The sequence below is a fragment of the Ictidomys tridecemlineatus genome, chromosome 4 (assembly GCF_052094955.1).
Source record: "Ictidomys tridecemlineatus isolate mIctTri1 chromosome 4, mIctTri1.hap1, whole genome shotgun sequence".
NCBI classification, from domain to species: Eukaryota; Metazoa; Chordata; class Mammalia; order Rodentia; family Sciuridae; genus Ictidomys; species Ictidomys tridecemlineatus.
Window position 1 is genome coordinate 76,135,140 of NC_135480.1, and position 24,950 is coordinate 76,160,089.

The 24,950-nt window shown below is 34.2% G+C and overlaps 1 protein-coding gene across 1 annotated transcript in view; it reads left to right on the plus strand.

The window, feature by feature from the left end:
• The window catches only part of LOC101964348 (glutamate carboxypeptidase 2), a 47,378-nt gene extending 34,426 nt beyond the window's left edge, over positions 1-12,952 (plus strand). The window contains exons 13-19 of the mRNA XM_078046852.1: positions 1,454-1,521; positions 4,348-4,439; positions 5,208-5,298; positions 7,126-7,390; positions 7,670-7,751; positions 11,014-11,106; positions 12,678-12,952. Coding sequence (XP_077902978.1) covers positions 1,454-1,521; positions 4,348-4,439; positions 5,208-5,298; positions 7,126-7,390; positions 7,670-7,751; positions 11,014-11,106; positions 12,678-12,867 — 881 coding nt within the window. The 3' untranslated portion in view covers positions 12,868-12,952. The remainder of the gene's footprint in view (positions 1-1,453; positions 1,522-4,347; positions 4,440-5,207; positions 5,299-7,125; positions 7,391-7,669; positions 7,752-11,013; positions 11,107-12,677) is intronic.
• The last annotated feature ends 11,998 nt before the right edge of the window (positions 12,953-24,950 follow it).

Sequence of the window (24,950 nt, forward strand, 5' to 3'; positions counted from 1 at the left end):
AATAACAACAAAAGAACTTCTACAATATTTTCAGTCGAATGTATCAATTCTCTAAATGAAGGTCAGATTGTTTCAGCTTGTTGCAGAAAATATCCTTCATCTGCAGCTTTTTTCTGTGTAAGGAGAATGAAGGGTAAAGAGCCAGAAGTGTAACTACTTGGTCCTGGGATACAAGCATTTGAATTATAACAAATGCTGCCAAACTATCCTGCTTCCCTTACTATGCTCTTAGAACACTTCTGTTTTAAAAATTACATTGGCTATATGTGTATATGTTTTCTTCCAGATGAATCTCAGAATTTTTAAATCAACTTTTCAAGTTCCAAAACCAGTTCTTGTTGGGTTGTCACTGTTCTTTTTCTTTCTTTTCTTTGTTTCTTTTCCTTTTTTTTTTCCTTTTGAGAAGTCTATTATTTTATTTAGTATCCTAAGAAGACAATAGAGTTGGTCTTCATATCCATGGGTTCCACATGACACTGTTCTTAAAGTCTCAACTTTTGCTGTTCCCAGACATCTTGAACTTTGAGATAAAGGCTACTTGCTATGCTCTGAGTGTGTTGCATGTCTTTACATTTCTGGAAATTGGTGTACATGATCTCTTAGCTGTGAATGTCATTTCTTTTTGGTCCAGTTAATTCTTTCGGTTCAGAAAACTCAGTTGAAGAGTCACATTTTTGACTCTCTACCTCTACCTCCCTACACCCCTGATGGAGATACTCCCTGTGCTTCCAGGGTTTCTAAGAGCACTTCTCCTGGCTGCTTCCCTTTACTCTCACTCAGCAGCCCTCAACTCCTGCAGGAAGAATGGAGAGTCCACCTCTACTCTGTAGAATCAGCTATAGAGCAGCTAGCTCACAATTTTATTTTCACAACAGATGTTTATTGGGTAATTGCTACAGTTCTGACTGTTGGAAACACTAAGGATATATTAGCTAATAAAAGACCACCCTGGCTCCCATGGAACTTATGGCCCATTGGGAGGGCAAATAACACAAAGACAACTATTTATTATATTAGATAGGTGAGGAATTTAGGGAAAAAATAAACCAATGTCAGAGAGGAAGAATGTAGCCAGGATAGGGAGTGGAAGGAGCATGCTGTTTCAGATAAGAAGGCCACAGGATATCTCTCAGAAAATGTAGCATCTTACTAGAGGAAGAATAAGTAGTATGGACTGAGAAATGCTGTGTGCAAAGGCCCCAAGGGAATATTCTTGGCAGAATGGAAAATAAAAACTTGGAGAGATGATGTGGGTTGTTTTATACACCATTCTGGGGGACATGAGGAAGATGATGGGTTTTATAGAGTGAGATCAGAAGCCATTCAAGAGTTTGAAATAAATAAATTTAGTTTTTGAAAGGATCATTTCTATCTAGGAAGTTATCAGTGGTCTTTGAATAAACAACTGAGAGAAATTAAATGAAAACCAATGTATCATTTTTCTGTCTTTCAGGAAACTACACCTTAAGAGTTGATTGTACACCACTGATGTATAGTTTGGTATACAATCTAACAAAAGAGGTAAAAAGAAATATATATATATATATGTGTGTGTGTGTGTGTGTGTTTACATATATATATATGTATATATATAGGTTAAGAAAAATCTAACTTCTATAAATAATGTTTCCTTGAAGTGCCATTATGATGCTATTATTATTTTATATAACTCATCTTTTTTTTATATAGCAATCCACTCCACAGAATGTCACATCTAACATGCTGCCTACACACTACCCCGTCTCCCCCCACAACATATTGAGGCAGCCTGTATGTAGCATTATGTTTACTATATTCTGTTTAAAAATGAGGAAACATTTGAGAAATGATAGCCACCCTAGTCATCCAAGGTGTACAGTTGCTGAACTGGGACTTTCTCCTATGGTTTAAGTCCTTAATTTTACAACCAGTTTCTCCTTCTTAATATACTGTTCTCAATTAATTCAGGACTCAGGAAAACCAAATGTTCTAAATGATGTAGACAGAGTATGCATTAAAAACAACAAATTATGTTTGGGGCAGAGGCTAGATGAGACTAAATAACTTCCTTCTCAACATTTGCCTTGGACTCCAATCCCCTGGCCTCAGTGAGCCTGAATGATAGCTCAATGTTATCTTAATTGTCACAGCACAGAGGGCACTGAACTTGGTAGAAAGGTGGATACCTAAATTTCTATAGGACAGGAATCTCTTTAACCTTCATACTCCATAACTCTGGTCCTAATCCAAGTTAGTAAGAATGAAGGGGGTTTGGCATGACAGATTTTTGTTTCTGCTAATGGTCTGAAGTGAATGGAAAGAAAACAATAAGGACAACAAAAAACCTGTTCACTGAATAGAATCAGAAATAAACAATGTAATTTCCAAGAAAAACAATTTTTTCAAAAGGAATTATAAGTTATAATACATGTCATTAAGCTTCGGTTTCAAAAGCATGAAATTTAACCATATAACTTCTATTGAAATTGAAAAATCAATTTGAAAATATTTATTAGTCTAGCATTTATGAGATCCATTGTTTGGCTGGAGTTTTATAAATTACTGCACAACATACAATATTTAAGTATCTGAGACCTGGTATTTTATAAATTTCCCCTATTCAAGTAATTCACAATACATGCTAAGGAAACTTGGCAGTTATTTTAGTTTGCTAACTGAATTTGTGGACTCTGGTTATAATTGCAAAAATGTTGCTCTCTAGGTCAGGTTTGAAGTATGTGGTGCTTAAAAATTTTAATTTTCTTATTTGTTTTGTGAGAATGATTTGTAGTATTTCAAATTTTGCTGGTAAACTAACTACTTGGTGGTATATTTTTACACTGTTTAATATATATATGTGTGTGTGTGTGTGTGTGTATGTATGTGTATATATATATATATATATATTCCCCCCCTTTGGGTAATGGAGTTATCCTATTCCTTATGTGAAGTTTGATATTAAATTATAAGCTTGAGTGATATAATTGCTTTTCATGTTTTATAAATTTAACTTGTGTCCCTATAAACTTTTGCATATGCATCTCTTTTTTTTTTTAAGGGGAGGGGGTTTAACCCTTTCCCCAGGCATGGGTTTCACATCATAATGTTCTTTTTTTAAAAATATTTATTTATTTATTTACTTAGTTACTTAGTTAGTCTTCGGCGGACACAACATCTTTGTTGGTATGTGGTGCTGAGGATCGAACCCGGGCCGCACGCATGCCAAGCGAGCGCGCTACCGCTTGAGCCATATCCCCAGCCCAACATATGCATCTCTTATAGCATGTAGGATACTGATTTCCACATTTTCCTGGCCACCCCTACTGTAGAAAGTTTGTTATGTGCCTTATAGGTCTATGAATCCCTCGCATTTACAAAGGCTCTTAAAAAATGTAGGTGCTCCAAAAGGTATCTAAATTGCACTTGTTGAAAATTTGTTCATTTGACTCTCATTAATAGAAAATACAAACACTTTATACCTTTATTGTTCAATTATCTGTAAATAACTGGAGAATGTTAGTTTAATTTGCTGCCTAATTTTGGTACAACTTGTAATATTCTGGGTCTACAATTCCATATAAGTGCAGAATTGTAAAATAGGTCATGTTTTACTTCCTTATTTTTCTCATTTATGAAACCAGAAAATGAGTTTAATGTTTAACACAATTACACAAATAATTGGTTGAATAAAATATTTATATTATACTTTATATGCATATATACATATATTACTTAATGGCTTTGACTATCTTTCTGACAAGAAGAAGTCCTAAAAAGAAAACATTCTGGGGGCTGGGATTGTGGCTCAGAGGGAGAGCACTTGCCTTGCAAGCATGAGGTGCTGTTTTTGATCCTCAGCCCCACATAAAAATGAAATACAGATATTGTATCCTCCTATAACTAAAAATATAAATAGTAAAAAAGAATATATTCCCTTAACCAGTTCACTTCCTTTTATTTTCCTTTTCTAAGAAAAGGGAACATATATGGCTAGAGTCACCTAGCCCAATTTCGAAAAGTAGACAAAACAAAATTATACATTTTCTAAAAAAAATGGTTTGATAATAATTTGATGTGGTCTTCTTTTCTATGCACTTAATGGATTTTTTTTAATGTAGTCATTCCCATACATAATAACATGAAAATTTCCGTTTAATGTCAGAAACTCATTATTGTAATTCATTTATTTATTCATTTGCTGCACCACTGGGTGACACCCCTACTCCACAGTTTTTAAGGACTGCTAATATAAAGATTGCATTTCTTGTTTTGTGTAACTATAATTAACTCCCTGGTTAACAACAGACATGTAAGTTTTACTGCATCTATTTTTTAAAGTATTTCCCTTTCTTCCATTAATTTGTGTAGCTTCAAAGTCCTGATGAAGGTTTTAAAGGCAAATCTCTTTATGAGAGCTGGAATAAAAAGAGTCCTTCACCTGAGTTCAGTGGCATGCCCAGGTAAACAAAACAGCAACCCAGCTTTCTGCTCGATTTGATTTTTTGACTGGAATTGTTTAGAAAATATCAGAATATTTTCTTTCAATCATAAATTTAAAAATTAAATTTCAAAATGCTCTAAGATCAGATAATAAAAATGCTTAAGAGTCTCAAATCCAATATTACGATATAGGTGTCGGCTACCAAAAAATGAGTGTTATTAGAAGGAGTACTTGCATATGGTACATACATATAAAGTTAAAATAGAGATAATGGTAAAAAGTAATTCTCATCATATTTCTATCACCTCATCACTTGTCTTTTTTCTGAATACCACACAGTTAACAGATACTTTGGTTACTCTAATATTGAACACAAGCATTACTTCTGCATTGGTTGTATCCTCACAAGCAAGGGAAAAGAACTATCTCAGTTGTTTGAGAATGTTGATATCACCAACATGTATAATTTAAAGTAATAAGGAAATAATTTACATCTGAATTACCTGAAAAAACTGGTTACTTATTTCACTTTATCACATACCACAAATACAGATGTTAAATGAAATAATTTAAAGGAAAATATTTTTAAATTTCAGGAATCTTTTTTAAAAGGAACTTATAAACTAGTCATAAAACTGGATATTTTGTGATCAAATTAATGTTTCTCTCATTCTTTTCTGCATGTTTAAGAGTTTCAAAATAAGGATGGAGTTTAGTTTAATTGATCTTCAATCTAAAATTGATGAAAAATTATTCTAAAATAATTCTGTTTTTTTCCCCCTAAAAGGATTAGTAAGTTGGGGTCTGGTAATGATTTCGAGGTGTTCTTCCAAAGACTCGGAATTGCTTCAGGCAGAGCACGATATACTAAAGATTGGGTAATTGTCTTTTCCTAAATTCTTCAAGATTATTTATGAATCTATTTTAGCCAAACAAATAATTTTGACTTCAAAAAGCGGCTCAAGCATTAAAGGAGGTGAGGAATATGAAGGCAGAAAGGAGACATGGTAGGGCTTGGCAGTGCTGGTCCTATGTCGGTGGGTCCTGCATCTGATGTCTGAGCCCTTGTTCACTGCCCCTGGCCCCAGTACTCCTGACTGCAAAATTTTTTATGTTATATTAAATATTTTTTTCTATTTTATTTGGTGGCATTGCATTCATAAAGTCATTTAAGTCATATAGGAATTGTCTCTTAAAATGTTTATATTAATGCATTATAGTTATATGTAATATTTGGGTTCATTTTGATATAGTCATAGAGGCATGGAATATAATTTGTTCCATTTCAGTCCCCAATGCTTCTTCTTGCCCTCCACTGCTCCTTTCCCTTTTCACTTCTTCTAGTCTAATGACTATCCTTCTATTTATTTATCATTTTGTTAAAATCGGTGCTTTGTAGAACATAAAGGTGGAATGCAGCTATATGCACATGACATAATATCTTTACTTTTAATACCATTCAAAATTAATCCATATAAATACCTATATAAACATTTCTATTTTTATCTCTTATAGATCCAATTATTAGATTAATCTTTAAAAAACAAGTGACATAATGCACAATGAAGATATGAGTCATATGCCATTCCTTTTGTTGTTGCTACTACTATAAGTTTATATTTTTATTTTTATCAAAATAACATAGATGCATAGTTTATAAAACCTCATAACTAAAACTAGTAGCTTCTTATATCAGTTTGATACTTGTCCCTTTTGATTTCTATTTGTCAGGTGAAAATTCTTTCAACTTTTACTTTTTAATATGTATCTACCTCCATCTTTATAAATTATCAACAACAAATAAATGATCAATATCAAAAATTCAAGCTCTTTGGAAAATGATCAAAAGGCATAAATCAGCAGTTTGAAAAGTTTTTCTTTTTCTTTCTTTCTCTCTCTTTTTTCTTTTCTTTCTTTCTTTCTTTCTTTTTTTTTTTTTTAATGTACTGAGAGCTAGAACCCATGGGATTTTACCACTGAACTGCATTCCCAGTCCCCTTTTTACAATTTTTAGTTTGAGGCAGGATCTTCCTAAGTTGCCCAGGCTAGCCTTGAACTTATGATCCTATTGCCTCAGCCTTCCAAGTTGCTGGGATTACAGGCATGCACCACTGTGCCTAGATGAAAAGTCCTTCCTTCTTGGCTTTTTCTTATACTGTTGACTTTCCTTATACCTGTCTGACTATCCCTCCCTTTCCATAGTGAGATTCTGCATTTACTTCTGAACCCCTCACTGCATGGACAGTCTACTTTTCCACACACTGTTCATCAGAGAATAATTTTTTAATAGAATTTCAGTCTTTAAAAAAATTCCACATATTTCCCTATATACTATTGTCATGTTTATTTACTTACTTCTAATAGTTTGGTCTTCTTAAATTATTTTTATTCAAATGCAACACTTTTCTTGACTTTTCCTCAGTCTCCTAAAACATTTTCAAATCTCTGCTATGGTTAAATATAAGTTTGTAAGGTGACTCGAAAAGAATGTTTTTATAATATTGTTTATGTCACACATGCACATATTTTACTTAGTACAAGCCTAGAGTGAGTTTAAATACTGTAATAGTAGACCCTTATTAAGTAGCACATTGAGGTATTTAAGTACTTCCTTTTATTTATTATTGGTCAAACATTAACAGTAAATTAAGTGCTATGTATTTTATTATAAGCTATCTTACAAGAGATATGTGTTTCTTTTGTAGAAAACATACAAATTCAGCAGCTATCCATTGTATCATAGTGTCTATGAAACATATGAGTTGGTGGAAAAATTTTATGATCCAACGTTTAAATATCACCTCACCGTGGCCCAGGTTCGAGGAGGGATGGTGTTTGAATTGGCCAATTCCATAGTGCTTCCTTTTGACTGTCGAGATTATGCTGTAGTTTTAAAAAAGTATGCTGACAAAATCTACAATATTTCAATGAAACATCCACAGGAAATGAAAACATACAGTGTATCATTTGGTATGTTGCACGTGCTCTTTCCCATGTCATTATTTGTATGTTTCCAGTAATTTCTGAAATGCAATGACCTTCCTTTGGACATTTATTTTTTATTTTTGTTCTACATGAATGAAGTATTCTGTTTACTTGTGCACATGTACTTTTCGTGTCATGACTGCTCATATACCTTGTAAGACACAAAAGAGGATGATCTTCTATATTCTCATTTTTTTACCTATGTAACAACATCATTAGAAATTACATTCTTAAAGCTCTTGATGATTCCAACTTCTATTTCAGATGCACTGTTTTCTGCAGTAAAGAATTTTACAGAAATTGCTTCTAAGTTCAGCAAGAGACTTCAAGATTTAGACAAAAGCAAGTAAGTTCTACATTTATTTATGTATATAATGGATATAATTAACAGGAAATACAAGTTGACATCTTGGTTACAAAAGCATCTTTGGGACATTTTGACTGTGTTTGTGTCCACTGTACAGCACCCTGTGCAGGGTTGCCTACCTCCTAAAGACCTATCTCTGACATTGCTTAGTTAACTGTCCTGCTCAGAGATGCCAGTGTCTTCTTGCTGCCAGCTGATGAGGTACAGTTTACCACCTAAACACTGAAGGGTCCTCCATGTGTTACCCCAGATCTTTTTTTTTTTAACCTCTTGTTCTTTCATTGTCTGTGCATCACACTTCAACCAAATTCTCTTATTTGGTTGAAAAAACATAACTTCTTTCTCCCTCTTCTTGAAGTTATTACCTCCATGCAGAAATCCTCATCTGCACCTCCAGCTGGTAAAATTCAATTTATCCAGAATACGAATTAATTTGAAACCATTATTTATGTTAAACATTATATATGTGAAATTTATATATGTTAAACATTAGGATTAACCCTATGTAAAATCATTTGTAAAACAATTTGAACAAAATTTTAAAGTTGATAATGTGACAATACTAAAACACTATCAACTATGCAAACTATGCAAATTTCAAGACTCAGCATAGAGTTCTTTAACTTAGCATTTCAACTTATTTTTTTCCTTAAGGATATAGTCTCAAGTTTTAATTAAAAAGATATTACCTAGAGAAAGATAAGAATTATCAAATTATAATATCAAATAAATAAAAACAATCTAATGCCCTGTAGGGAAAAAATTTACTGAAAGATTTCTACCAATTTGAACATTTTATAACCATTAAAAATAATCATTCCCCAACACCAGACACACAAAAAGAAAAGCAAAAATGATTATTATAAATATTATGTATGTGAATATAATAACATGTGAGTTAAACCAAAAACATAACAATTATGTAGGTTAAATTTTTGACCAAACAGAAAAACTTTAGGGGGAAGCAATTAGTACAATAATTGTGTTATATTGACACTAGTATATAGGGAGAAGATTTTTTATACTTCATATTTTTCACCAAGTTTTTTATGTATAAAAAATAAGAGAAATGCCTTTTTAGGGAATCCCAAACACCATGTATTCTACAAAACTGATTTTTCTGTCTTTAAAACAAATGATGTTTCCTTCTCTGACAGACTACCACATGGCTTGAATTATGTTTTCTGATGGAACTCAGCTTGACTATCCTTGAGTATTTCTATTTGTGCCTATCCTCTTTATATGATAATGAAGATACAGTGTGTGTCTTTCTATGATGTTTAGGGATCCTGGAACACCTGTATGTTGCATATAATAACAGTAAATGTCAAATAAGGAAATAAAGTGCATGTTGAGTTTCTAGACTGAAACTTTGAAATCTAAAAAGACACTTCTGGCCCTGCTTTTCTTACATCAATGTTTTTGCTCATCAGAAAACATGAGGTGTTGACTCTAGTACCTTCAGGCTTACATAATAGTCAACCTTAAAATATATAATTCTCTTATCCTTTCTGGAGAGGCTGGCATGCTCCAGGAGTGAAAAGACTGTTTACTTAGCTGTCTTGAGTATTAGCAACCCAGGGTTACTCCAAGTTGAATTCAGTTACTATACAAAGAACCTATGAAGACTTTTAGTGGTAGCCACAAGATGAGAAATCCAGACAGAGAAAGGGAGAGATAGAAATAGAGATAGAGATGGAGATGGAGATGGAGACAAGAGAGAGAAATATAGTTGGGTAAGAGGAAAGGAGAGAAAGAGAGAAGGAGAAATAAAAAGAAGTGAGTGTGTGTGTTTGTGTACTTACCTGTATGGATCCACATGACCTCTTGCATTTACAGCAATGCTTTGTGAATTTGATTCATAAACCTGTAACTTCAAATTGAAATTATCTTTCACTCTAATCCCCTTTGTTTATATGGGCTGCTAACAGATAAAGTCTATGCCTCCTTTATACTTTCAAAAATACTGAATTCATTATGATAAAAAATAAATGTTGAAAATAACTTAAATCTAAATTATGAGATCTTAGTTATTTCTATTTTTGTTTTGTTTACATAGCGCAGCCAATAGGACAACATTGGTGACCTCGTATTTCACTCAAAAGCTTCCTATTTGAAAATTTGGGCAACTTGATAAGCTATTGATTCTTAGTTCTGTCATTTATAAAGTGGAGCTATTGCTGGGCACAGTGATACACACCTGTAATCCTAGCAACTCAGGAGGATGAGGCAGAAGGATCATCAGTTCAAGACTAGCCTCAGTAACTTAAAGATGCCCTAAATAATTTAGTGAGACCCTGTCTAAAAATTTCAAATAAAGTAGAATTAAGAGGCCTGGGGGATATGGCTTAGTGGCTAAGTACCCCTAGGATCAATCCTCAATTGATCAATCCCCAATTTAATTAAGTAATTAAAGTCAATTAGAAAATTATATTTTAAAAAAATGGAGGTAGTATCTTTCCAACATGAAGGATTGGCCTGAAGATTAAAAATAATATATTATGTTAGCATTCAGAACAGTGATTACTAAATGTCCTTATTGTTAAAAACAACATAAAAATTAAGAGCAAATTAAACCAATGAATAAAACAATTATTCATCTTCTAGTTTGTTAATTAAATTATGACACAAGCAATATATTGAATTCAAAATTCATTGTGAAACTATTTAGGACTGTTAGATTAATTTTAATTATGCTGAATCATTTTTATTACAAGGACAACCATACCACCAGCATTTGCAATACAAATTCTGTGGCATTGTTGGATACATTGTAGGCTTTCCACTACCTTTGAAAGAATACAAAGACACCATCTCTTATGCTCATGAAGGTTTATCCTTAATAACAAGAAAATATCATGAGTTGTGACTTAAAAAATATTTATAATTTGCCTGGCACCTTACAAAACATTTATAAATTGTCTCATTTAAAGATTGACATGACTTCCAAAGTAGATTATTAAGATTCCTAAGGTGAAAAATCCTTCCCCAAATTCATTTTCTTAGATTTACCACTTACTATTTCCACTTACATAAAAATTGCTATCAAATGTTTCCTTTGGCACAAGTCACTGCTTCCATAGTTTCATAAGTCTCAGCAAAATAGAATTTTACAAGATATCAAAAATATGATTATTACCTGTTGTGATTATTAATTTGCACATTATAGGAATTTTAAATATTTTTGCTTGCTGGGTAATACAATTTTATTCACTTATACCTATACTAATTTCCTTTTTAGCCTAATATTATTGAGGATTATGAATGATCAGCTGATGTTTCTGGAACGGGCATTCATTGATCCTTTAGGGTTACCAGACAGGCCTTTCTATAGGTAAGAAAGAAAATATGACTCTTCACTTTAATATCACATTTTAAAAATGTTGTGCACTGTGGAAAAAAATATAAAAATTGATTTCTTGCAAGCTAATAGAATATTTCAAAATATATATAGTGTCAAATATACTATATTGGGTTTCCAAATAATGTAATATGATTCTTATATATCTTTCTTTTTAGTATTTTTTTTGTGTCTGATTATAAAAAAAATGTTTATTTTAGGGAATGTAAAAGATTCAGAAAGACACAAACAGAAAACAAAAATCTCTCCAATCAAGTTTATATTTTCTTACACGATTTTAGCCCTTGTTCTATTTTAAATGTTTTTATATATATGCATGATAATAATAAATTTAATAAACATGCATTAATATGTAATAAATATATATTTATTTACTCCCTAAATTTGTTATTAAAGGTTTTTGCACCTAAATTTTGTCAAATGTGCTTATTCTGATAAGTACCCACTGCCCCCAGGTTGCCCATACTGTGAGTACTGCAAAATGGGTTATGTTATGGAACAGCCAGAAGTGGCGCCACCTTTCCCGGTAGGGACTGTCAAAGGGTCAGGAGTTGGGAGAAAAGGCATCATCCAAACAGGGTGACTGTTTTGCCCATGGTAGCATGGTTGTGCCTCTTTAATACTTTACCTTGTTACTTTGCAACTTTCAGGGCTAGCACATGACCTGGCTTAGCCTCTTCAATGAAAGTCTTCTTTCTAGGTCTTGTAAACATCACAAATGTTTTTTAATGATTCTTCATGCATTCAGCTAAGCATTAAGTCACATTTAGAATATGACTTTTTAAAAAATAGAAAAAAGTTGGTTGGCTGGTTTTAAATGGGAATTTATTGATCACAGCAGTGTTATAAGGCCAGGGGTAGTGTGGTGTAGTAAAACTCAGTACTTATTTTTTATTCGCATTGATACAAATAATTTAATTACAGTCAGTTTCGTCCTCTGTGAAACTAACAGCAACTTTGTAGAATTCACTTTTAAGAATTAGAAAAATTGGCCAGGTGTGGTGGCTCACATCTAAAATCCCAGCAATTTAGAAGGCTGAGGCAGGAGAATCACACGTTCAAGGCCCAAGTGAGAAAGTTAGTGAGGCTCTAAGCAACTAAGTGAGGCTCTGTCTTAAAATAAAAACTAATAGTAATAAAGTAAAATGAAAAAGGGCTCGAATATGGGTTAGTGTAAAAGCCCTTTGGATTCAATCCTCAGTATTAAAAAAAAGAAAGAAAGAAAGAAAAGAAAGACTTACAAAAAATTGTAGTAAATTCTTGAAGAATACTAAGCACAATCTATACCAGGTAATCAGCAGTTGTTTATCCTTGTTGCTACTAGTGTTAGTCTGAACAACTTTGAGCTATTTATTTAAAGTAAAAGTAGTTAATACATATTTCATAGACTAGTCTTTGGAGACTAGTGAACTTATAAGTTTGCTTGCCAAAGGGCTTACTCAAAGTATAAATTTAGGAATATGAGATCCAAGATTTTATGGTGCTCCTGTTTCTTTCTTGTATGTTATTTGTGCAACTAGCAACAAAGTATTTTCTCTCGACAGGCATGTCATCTATGCTCCAAGCAGCCACAACAAGTATGCAGGGGAATCATTCCCAGGAATTTATGATGCTTTGTTTGATATTGAAAGCAAAGTGGACCCTTCCAAGGCCTGGGAAGAAGTGAAGAGACAGATTTCTATTGCAGCCTTCACTGTGCAGGCTGCGGCAGGGACTTTGAGAGAAGTAGCCTAAGAGAGTTCTCTAGAAACCTCAGGTTGAATTTGTATGGTATATCAATTGACAAATTAAGAAATAAATGTGGGAGTTTATTTATTTATTTATTTATTTATTTTGTGTGTGTTTATCTTGTTCTATGTTATTCTTTCTGGGAACAAATAAAGAAAAAATAAATAATGTTATTGTATAATTACACAATTCTGAAATTGAAAAGTTGGACTGAGTATTAAAAGTAAAGAGAAAAACTTAATATAATAACACTCTTATGCAACAGTATCAGGAAATCAAGTCAGGTTCAGCCGTTTCAGATCTAATCACATTACTGCACACATGGAATTCCATCAGCCTGTTATGGAGCACATGGGAACAATGCATGAAGCTGCTGTGCCCTAAAGCCCCACCCTGTTTGTTGGGAGATTCTGATCTAATCATGTTTCTAGTTAATGTAGTCACTCTGGACCACAAAGGATAATTACTTTTGTATTAATATTTTATTATATATATGAATATTGTATTATATATTATGTATAATATATATTACATATTAATATTGTATATATAATATATATAATCAAATGAACATTTCTAAATCCAACAAGAAATATTAAGTACCATTTTTAATGGTTTTGTAACCCACGTTTTGCTGACCTGTTGTGCCTTTTGTGCCACACATAATCACTTTTTAAATTTTTATGTTTATCTTTTCTCAGTCCTCTTTGTTTCCAACTCCCTCTCTCCCTCCCTTTCTCTCTCTCTCTCTCTCTCTCTCTTTTTCTTTAGTACTACTGGAGATTGAAACTAGGATTCAGGGGCACTCTACCTCACTGAGTTACATTCCTAGTTCTTTTTTATTCTTCATTTTTTGGACTAGGTCTCCCTAAATTGCCAAGACTTGTGTTTCTAAAAAACATCTGAAGTGAGTAGCAGCTCTGAAGCTCTGAATGCAGGATAAACTGAGCATATGTTTGCTCCTCATGCATCCACTGGTCCACTAAAGTTGAGAGAATGTCTTCCTCTTATCACTATGGACTTCATATTTCCTATGGAACAGACTTAAATATGCCTGGACAGGAGATGAAGCAAAGAAAGTCTGCATGACAGCTCATTAAGACTGATGGCAATGTCTGGACTGATGTGACTTACCCTGATAATTTTATGACATCATCAGTAGTGACAAGACTAGAGATGATGTCCATCTGATCTATCACACCAGGGATCACTTTGCTATTTATTGTAATAACCTGAGGAACTCCAATATAAGTTGTGGAAAGTGAGAAAGATCGTTGTAGGTAAAAAAAGAATCCCTTGTCTGGTTATTCACAATGCTCACACCTTTTGCACCCTGATCTCCTCATGGAAGAATATAGTGATCTGTATGGATCCTGGAAGTGCTAACCTGGGAAGTCCTGCTGTGATCATAGCAGAGAGACAACCTGGCTCTTTTGATATGGTTCATGTGAGTGATACCACCTGGCTTGTCAACATATTTGTTAATGACAAAAGGAACAAACTATGCATTTTGCTACCCCAAGAAAAGGAATCCATCTGTTCATTCATGAAGAAAGACTGGTAGCCAAGTAAACTAGTAGTGAAATGGTTTCTAGTGGCATGTTGGAGAATTCTCAATAATTAAAGATAATACAGTATGATAAATTGCAAAGATAAAAAATATAAGTATGTTGCTCAGAACAAGGCAAAACAATTCTGACTTCAAACCCAAAACAAAATTTTGACTTTGTGTGTGTGTGAGAGAGAGAGAGAGAGAGAGAGAAATAAACTGTGTAAAATTACCTAAAGTGCTAAAAAAAAACCATGGTTTTTAATGTAAGGTGGCCCCCATCACTAAAGTAAAAAATTATAGAAGGAAATCAGAAGGTTTCCCTATACAGCCATCCTGATGAACACATGCAACATGCTAGTGTAGCTTCATTCAAAGAATTTTATGCTAATATTCAGTCCTCCATAAGTATTAATATAAAAAATACAGATGGTTCTATATTAAATATTAGAGCAGAACTTTGAAATAAATTTTTCAAGAAGCTTCTTGCACCTGAAGCTTCCTATTGAATAGACTGGACATCTGCCAATATTGTCTTTTCTCTACCAAGGCTAACTCTGCCAATCCCTAGAACAGTGCCCCACCCAGAGCCAGATCATCCTATCTTCTTTGTTAGATCAGATCATATTCTTTGCCTTTGAGCCCTTTGATTCTCATTTTCCCCTCTGGATAAGGTGTGAGTCAGCAGCCCACCCACAATGACAACAGTGCTTCATCTCAGCACAGGTTCGAAGTATGGGAAGATTCAGATTCATAATGTAAAAGGATGACTGCATTTCATAAATACCTCACTGCACTGTCTCCAGGGGTCTCAGTTGCCAGCATTAACTAAGAACTGTTGCTCTAATTCTTTGTTTATAAATCAATTACATGATCTGTAACAAATTTTGGGTTAGCAAATTAATGGCTTTGTAAATCTTTTTGGAAACCATTATTATTTTAATAATAGCTAAACATTAATTGGGCACTTATTATATGGCTGGTAATGCATTAATCCTGGCTCATTTAATACTCATAACACATTTCTGATATACTAATTAACAGATAAAAAAACCAAACATGGTGAGAATAATTAATTAGCTTAACACCAGCCAATAATGGAGCTATTGTACAGGCTCATTCATAAAACCAAAAGGTACCACATTAAATTACCATTGAGCTTTACATTCCTGATGCCTATGGTTAGTATGTTATTTGTAACTGAGTAGTTGTGAATGCCATAGTTGAAATATAATCACTCATTATTCTCATCACACTATGATTTATATTGCTTCATAAATCTTTTTTTGAGAGAGAGAGAGAGAGGAGAGAGAATTTTTTAAAAAAATATTTATTTTTCAGTTTTTGGTGGACACAACATCTTTATTTTTTATTTTATGTGATGCTGAGAATCGAACCCAGTGCTCTGCGCTTGCCAGGCGAGCGTGTTACCACTTGAGCCATGTCCCCAGCCCATAATTCTTATTATTATGATCTTATATAATTTCTTATTGCGTTTTCATATTTATTCTATATGTAAAAAGTACATAATCCATTCATTTTGTTCAGGACTAATTGCCCTCTTAGGAAATGTCCTGAATCACATTGGATTTGCAGAAACTGACCTTTTGGTAGATGACTAATGAATTCAAAGTGCTGAGTATTTACCATTTTGTCCATTCACACTGAAAATCAATACCAGGTTATTATAAAAGCAAGTGCTAAACATATTCTACAATACATACAGGCTTTTAACTCACCATTTGTAAAAAGTAAGTAGAAAAAATTCATCTAAACTGTTGTGTAGGTTAAAGGATGTTCTGTTTCTTGACCTTTGAAGTTCTGCAAGCATAACCTTGCCAAGATTGTCGAGGCCCTGTCTCCTTCCATTCAACATCGGCCTTCCAGAATCCTCCTTTGCTTATTGACTTAACCAGGGCATCCTCTGTAAGGCTAAATCTGCTGGCCTCAAGGGATTCTTAATTCCTATTCACCCAAAGGTAGAAAGTTTCTCTAATATATCTTAGCTTAATTATGTATTTGAATGCCACTAGTTTTTGTTAGTGAGAGTCCATTTCTATTATGTACCACACCATCTAACAGGCCAATATTTTCACAAATTGAAGTCTATTACCAACATTCACCATGATATTTATGATGTTGTATATTTTTATTTTGTTTCTGTTTAAACAAGAAATTTAAAATTGTACTAAGGGATTGGGGATATAGCTCAGTTGGTAGAGTGCTTGCCTAGCATGTAAAAGGTCCTTGGTTCAATTTCCATCTCCACAAAAAAATAAAGAATAAAATTGTGCTAAGGACACAATTGTGTAAATTAGAGAATCATGTGGAATCTATTGGGAACACAGGTAATGAAATATACTTTATGAATCTTTAAAACCCTTAGTCTGTAGATGCAGCTTGAAAGAAACTATTTCAAAGGTGTTGTTTGACAGATCATACTCATGTATAAATTAAAAGCTCTGACAAGAAAGCAGCAGAAACAATGCTTTCCTTTCATAAATGCAGATGGATCACCCTTAATCACTTTTAGGACAATTTACTTCATTTTTTTCACTTTTTAAAGGGAAATTTGTTACCTGCTTCTTTTTTTTATACCTTGTTTTTGTGAGAATTGAACAAATATGAAGGGGCACTGCATCAGTGGAATTTAACCAAGAAAAACGAAAGCATGCAGTGCATTTAAAGCAGAGGCAGTTTAATGGTAATTATTGGTTACATTGGTGAAGGAAGAGCTGAAAGAAAAACACAAGGCAGAAAGTAGCATCACTGGGGATCTGCTACCATCCTAGATGGGAGGGAGAGTGTGACATTACCTACCCTCTGGGCCAGGGTGGTGGACACAGGCATGGAGGAGATGGTGCCCTGCACAGGAAAAGGAGAAGCCCAGTGACTTCTCCGTTTTTTCAGTGAACATCCTTCCAGCCCTTGTTGGAAACCAGCTTATGTAGAAAACTGGGAAACTCAGCCCTCAGTGTCAGACTACCAGTGACACAGGGCAGAGTAGAGGGGAGAAAAAGAAAGCTTCTGGGGTCTTACAAGTCGCTGCCTCGTGCAGTCAGTCCTTATTAACACTGGGCTCCTATTCTCCCCTCCTAGGTAGTTTCCATGCAAACACATGGATTAAAGAAAAACAATAATGTTGATATTTTTAATTGACTAATACTAAGAATGCATCCAAAAATAAATGCTTGAAGAAAGTATACAATATTTAATGCATCAATTATAAAATATAAAAGGCCTGACTGGATCCTTTCTTTGAGGCACAATGCTTGGCATGATTGCCCACTGGAAGTGACTGCCAAAAGAGCATAGAATAGATTTTGAACCCTGTGTTCTGTGTCAAAACACAACTGTCACTTCAGTGTCTTCACTTCAGTTGTCTTTTATATGTGTGGGGATTTTTGAACTCAAATCTTTCTTTTTAGGTTTCTTAGATCTTTCTTTGTCATTCCCTAGATGTTGAGAATTCACTTCCACCTTTCACTTCATTTTCCTGCACTTTAAGATGAGGTGGTCAGGAAAGGGTCCTCTGTCCCATGTAGTCAGCCTTCCAGTCCTCAAGTGGGTGACCATGCAGGTGCTTTTCTCCCAGACCACAGAAAGCCCTTGGTTTGCCTGGGTCAGATTCCACCCTGTGTGTTCCAGAGAGGACTAAGAATTTCTTCAGAGAAACCAAGAAGTGTTTGCTAGCCACTGGGAGAGGCCCCAACATATTTGGGTTTCCTTTTGCTTATTCCATTGCCAGAAGCCCCCTTTCTTCTGTGCTAGAAAGTCAGAGTTGACCTCTAAAGGAGCTCTGACCTAGGCAGGAGTAAAGGGAGGAGGCACCAGGAGGTCTCACTACTGGCCAGAAGCCAGACCAAAGGGGACTCTGAACTAACAGTATATGCATACACATTTGCTGAATCCCAGATTTTAATTTTAAAATTATATTCTTCCAAATTTCTAAAAAGAGATTATTGTAAGGGTAGAAGTGAGAAACAAATATCAAGCTTATTTAATAAAAATAAATGTTGATGAGGATGTGGGAGGAAAGGTACACTAATACATTGATGGTGGGACTGCAAATTTGTACAATCACTATGAAAAAGAGGTATGGAGATTCCTCAAAAAACTAGGACTGGAACCACCATTTGACCCAACTATCCCACTCAGTTTATATACAAAAGACTTAAAATCAGCATACTACAGTGACACAGCCACATCAATGTTTATAGCAGCTCAATTCACAATAGCTAAGCTATGGAATCAAACTGTGTGCCCTTTAACAAATGAGTGGATGAAGAAATTGTGGTGTATATATAAACAATAGAGTGTTACTCAGCCATAAAGAAGAATGACTTTATGACATTTGCAAGTAGATGGATAGACCTGGAGACTATCATGCTAAGTGAAATAAACCAGTCCCCAAAACCAAAAAAAAAAAAAAAAATTAAATGATATATATATCAGTAAGTCCATCTAAACATTTAGACAGAAATACAAACTTAGACAAAGTCTTCCAGAGAATGGAAAAGGGAAGTAATAATTCCCAATTTATAAATTTTATATCTTAGTCTGACAAAGGCTTTACAAAAAATAAAAACTATGATACAGACTCTCATGTAACAGAGATGCAGCATTTCTAAACAAGTTACTAGCTCATCAAATTTAGTTACAGATTAAGGCCAAAGATGACATGTTCAAATGGAATTTTTTCTAAAAACAATAACTTGTTAACATTGGAGAGTAGAATGAATATAAATCACCACAAAACAGGAAAAAACAACTGATATGATTCATTGTTGGTTCATAATTAAAAATGTTTCAATCAATTAATCAAAAAGAATAATGAGCTTTAATAATCTAACAAAGAATGTCTATAAAATCTTACTGCCAAGTATCATATTTAATGGAGAATTTGAAGGCTTGTATATGGAGTGTGGGTGACAGGAGGGTATTGCTATCACCAACCAGGTTCACCACTGTTCTGGGTGTCTCTGTGATAGCAACTAGACAAGAAAAGAGTCATAAAAAATAAATCATGCATGGGCCAGCAAGTATTAAATCTACCATAATTTATAATGTATTATATTACACAGAGTTACTATAATTTGTAAAATTATGGTTCTTGTGTCATTTTATTATATCACATGCTTGTGTGGTTATAAAACTTCCCCAAATCCATAAACTATTAATTAGGGAAACTAGAAAGAAATTTAATCAAGTCTATTCCTACAAATAACAAAAGTAGGAAATAAAATTCCAAATATATTTAAATCTTACTAAAATATCAAATATCTAGAAATAAATCTAAGAAAATATCTACAAATGAATGAACATAAAAAATAAACAGGGTCTCACTGAATTGCTGATGCTACCTTTGAACTAAAGATCCTCTTGCAGCAGCCTACCAATCTTCTGGGATTACAGGTGTGAGCCACCACAACTGGCAGCTTGAGAAAATTTTTTTTTAATTTGTTTTAATTAGTTACACCTGACAGTACAATGATCTTGAGAGAATTTTTTTAAAAATAAAAGCTAACAGAGGGATATCCCATATCTGTGGAGTAGAAGACACAATGTGGTAATTTTGCTTATATAGACCATTCTAATAAAGGCTCAAATAGAGTTTTTGTTCACTTATTTGCATGTGTTTGGATATAGAGAAGTTGATTTTAAAATCTATATGTGTGTCTGAGTCTCCTAAAAGAGGCTTTATAATCAAGAGTAAGGTACTGATCACAGCCCATAAGAATTAGTACTGCATTCATTTAGCCTTATTAGCCCAATTTTTTCTAAACAAAACTGCTCTCACACTGTGGGGAACAATATTTGTAGAAGAGAAAAAAATTCTAGTAGTATTTTGGCATAAAAATCTGTCTTAACAATCTTTGTCAGTTTTTTACTCCTTCAAACCATGAGACTGAGCTCCTTGAGAGCATGGTGATCTGATAGTCTGCAGTGGATTTACCTTGTCATGAATTACAATTTCATTGCTCACACATTGCCTACCACATGAAACTGTTTTTAGGAACAAAGGATGTTAAGCCCCTTTTCATTTCTCAGAGAAAACAGAAAACCTTAGTACACCTACTAAGTTTCCCCCCAAGTCAAGGGTTATTCACTTCATCCACTTCCCTGTCACACCTTCTCCAAATTGGGTTTCTTGAGTATCTCTGAAACAGTTGCACTTTAAAACTTTTTGAGTTAGAAGAACCTGCACCAAAGACATATTGGGAGGTACAATGTGGTAGACTATGTTCCAAAGAAGCTGAACTATAACATACTTTCCATTCTGAAAATCCCATGACTGTACATTTGTGTTGTTTCCATTAAGCATATTAATAATAACAGGTTGATTATTGACCTTAGTGTCTTGTTTTCCAAAAATCTTTTAGTCAAAAGTTTCATTCAGTAGCTGAAATGCAGATGACCAGGTGCGTCTGAGTGGGACTATTTTTCCTAAACAAGTGTTCAGAGATATTTTTCATTATCTGGGTAACACTTTTGACAATTTAAAACTTTTTGCTTTCTGATTAAAAAAATGCCAACTGTATCTCACCAACTACAATGAGTTGAACCTGAGATTCATCACTCATCATCAGCAACAAACTTATATTGCTCCACTGAAGATTTTAATATGAAACCAATTGATGAGAGTCTGACAGCAGCTAGACACATGTGAAATCCACATTGTAGGTCAGATGTATGTGTTCATTCTCATGTCCTGGCTTCTCATAACATCCCCTGCCTTTTCCAGTCCCTGGTGCAGGAGTTGAATAAACCCAAAATAGATTAAAGGTTGCCAGCAGAAGGCAGAGGATCAGTGGAATGTAAATATTAATGCATTGGGCATGTTCTGGGGAAGTGATGAAATTTTTTTCTAGAATTATATAGTTACAATGGTTGTACAACTCTGGATATGCTAAAAATCATGAGCAAAACACATTAGAAGAATGCTCTCCATGAATTTATATGAATTTATCTCACTAACATTATTTTTAAAGCTATTCCTGATATTCTAGTAAATGCTTCACAATAAACAAGTTTATGAAAATGAATTTCAGTAAGCAAATTAATACATTCAATGTGGTAGATTATTTTTGTAGCCATGGAATAACTGTTTCTTAAAGTTACATGTTCCCACAGATCTCATACATACTCTTGTTGTCTGACTTGAGTGGGTCTCAGGACTTCAGTTTCCTGACATGGGAGCTCACCAATTAGTACTCATGACACTTGACTTCATAGGGAACCAAGGCAAGGACAGGCTGAGAGGAGAAGTAAAGAAGGAAGGAAGGGAAGCAAACATCATACAAGCTCACAGTTCCATTGTCATAATCTAGAAACACCCTAACCCTACCCAGAGGCCTTTGCATATATTGAATTAGGGGTGGGGGATTGGTAGAGAGACTGTAATGCCTGTTCCCCTTCAAAGAAAATATGAGAAATGCCCATCAAAATCAATACTTTAATCAATATTGATTGTTTTGGAATATTTTAAATCGCCCAGAGGAGTTGGAAGAGCTTAGCACCTCTACCTCCCAATAGTGCTTACCTGAGGTGAAGGCCTGGGTTCTTCTTGAAGCATAACTCTCTATTCTTTGGGTACCTCTAGGTACACTATGCTGGTCATCCCCAAATGTCACACCTCTGACATCCTTAACACAGCTTTGTAGTGTCCGCCACTTCCTATTTCACTGTACTATTAACTGCAGAAAGACAAAACTCCAATTAGCAAATGGTACTATGTAACCTTTTTGTGTGAGGCAGAGGATCTATGTTCAATTATTACTTTATTTATCTCTCATCCTCACTAACAAGAGCAGAGTTCAGCCTCACTCAGGTGTGAAGCAGTTTTATTATGACCTCTGCAGCACTCACAGCTCCTTCCCATCATGGAAAGAGAGAAAAAAAGAGAGAAAGAAAGAGAGGGAGAGAGAAAGAAAAGAAGGAAGGAAGGAAGAAAAGTAGGTCAAGCCATATGGCTGTGTGGAGCAGCAATTTATTTTCGTTTACCTTTAGATAATTGGTTTTATAAAATATAAAATCCTTACTTTTGTAAAAAACTGTAATTCTGTTTTTTCTTTAATATTGTTAAAAATATTCATCACTTTGCTATGATACATTCATTATGATATTATGATATTCATTATGATTCATTATGATATCAGCTGTGACTGTTACATTTCCACACATCAAAAATTACATGGCACACAATATATGCACATTTTAGCAGTTTCTGAAAAGAATGTTCTTTCTTTGCCTTATCTGCTGAGACCCTGGTTCTAACCTTACCTGGGTTTCAGTCTTCTGCTGTGTATAGACCTGTTTTCTAGTATGGGATTAACAAAATTTTGACATGCTCACAGATCACTTAACTTTCATCTGTTTAGAAATCTATCTGGTAGGATTGGAATTATTCCACTTGTGACAATTTTATCTTTTTTTTCTTTTTGCCTAACAATCATTTTTTTCAAAACTTTCTGATTTATGAATAATATATTTTCCTAGAATTTATGATAAATGTTACTAGAATATAGGACAAATTAAAAACCACTATTCCATATTCAAAATTCCAAAATTAAACTAAATAAACACAAACATTTGATTGGTACTCTGAGAAGTAAGCATTGTATTATTTCATAATCACATCAGCTAAAAATTCTGTTTTTTTTTAATTTTTTTTACTGTGGCTGTGTTCAGATATAACTAAAGTGTGGTCTTAATTTTGCATTTGCAATCTGTAAGTTAAAAGGTCAATCTTGGTCATTGTAATGTGATTATGCAAGGAAGGATGGTATAAACATTCTAGAAAATCATATATAAATTTTATGTCAAAAATTTTAAAATTGAAAATGGGTATTCCTCATTTCAGAAGCCACTGAAGAAAGAAATTGAGGCCTGACTGCCAGACAATTGTTTCTTACCTCTGAAGCTATTCAGCATGTCCAGAATTCCAGTGATGTTCCCTGATGTGAGCTTTTGGTTCTTTTGCTGAGCCATTCACATCTGCAACAACTTAGTCCTGTAAAAATGACAACATTTTTCCATTTGGGGTTAATTGAGTATACATTTTATTCTACACTTCTATGGATTTAAGAAATTTTACCATTTTTTTTCTGAACTTAATTTATATCAATATCTAATGTCTCTATTATTCTCTGACATGATACAAATTCTAAAATTATTGAATTTAATTCCCTCCCTGCATTCCTCACTGGACTTTGGGCAATACAAAGATCCTTGGTATCTTACAGAAAGCAGAAGTTCAGCCTTTGGGACTCAGTCCACAAAAGTCACAAATGATATAGTCAGTGGTGTCTAAAGGGGAATGTTCCTTAGAACAGAGACTTTGATCATCTCTGCCAATAGAGGGTATCTAATACAGCATGAAAGCCCTGTTCCTGAGGGTTCTCAGGCAAACCTTCCACTCTGAGTTCTGCCTATACCTAGGGTGTTCTGTGATAGACAGGATCTGGACATTGCTCTGATGGGAATGAAGCCCCCTCCTCTTGAATCCTTAGGGAACATTCCTCTTTCCTTCCCCCTCCCCCCAATGGAGTGTCTCCAGTGTGCTCCAGCTCTCTAGTTCTCAAGAATATTGGTTTTCTGGGTGCCTTAGAAAAACACTCTTTAATATCTTGTTAGCTGGGGCTGAAAAGGATAGTAGAAATGGGTGAAACAAGCCCAGAATCAGTAGGTATATTTAAATCCATCCACATAAGAAGGAAATTTCTGAGACCAAAAATCTATTGCCTTAGACCTCTTTTCAGACAAAATACTAAATAGCCACATAGAAAAATGTTAATAATTCAAGACATATATTCTCTATCAACAAGAAAACAAATTTTTCAGAAATCAAGGTCATGGTGTAAACATGCCTTTCCAACATGCTTTAAAATTCCTGCAAGGAAAAAACGAGTTCTAACCCTAACCCTAACCTTAACCCTAACCCTTTAGTATTGTTTTTTTGTTTTAAGAAAGTAGTATTTCTTCTTTCCCTGTTAAGTAGCAATCAGAGCCTATGTTGATAAGAGAAACTCACCCATGAGAGAAATCCTTGGTGTGTACTGAGAAGGAGGGAGTTCAGAAAGAGGCTATGCATTGAGGCAGTGGTACCCAGTTTCCCTGTCCCTCACCTCCCAGTTTTATTCTCAAAAAGAGGCCTGACCAAACTGACAAATTTAAACCAAAGAAGGAAGCACATAAAAAGCAGAAAGTTTGGGAATTGGTTACCAAACTCTGCAACTTTGTCTACGCATGGACAAATCCCCAGTATCTTCAGAAATTGCTTTCTGGCAAGACAAGAGAAGGTGGTGAATTAGGTAACTTGATTTGAGAAATAACCCATTAAAGCTAACCTTCCCCAGCCAGAGTTTTCTGTACAAGTAGTCTCCTGGGAACAAAGAAAATTATTTTTTCCTATATTATCTAATACAAGGTGTAAAATTTCCCAAGATTACCTCAACACAGAGAAACAAGTGATTGGCCCAATGTAGGGATGTGTGTGAAGGTGCACCTGTGTTTGAGCTGAGCACAATGGGCTTTGCAG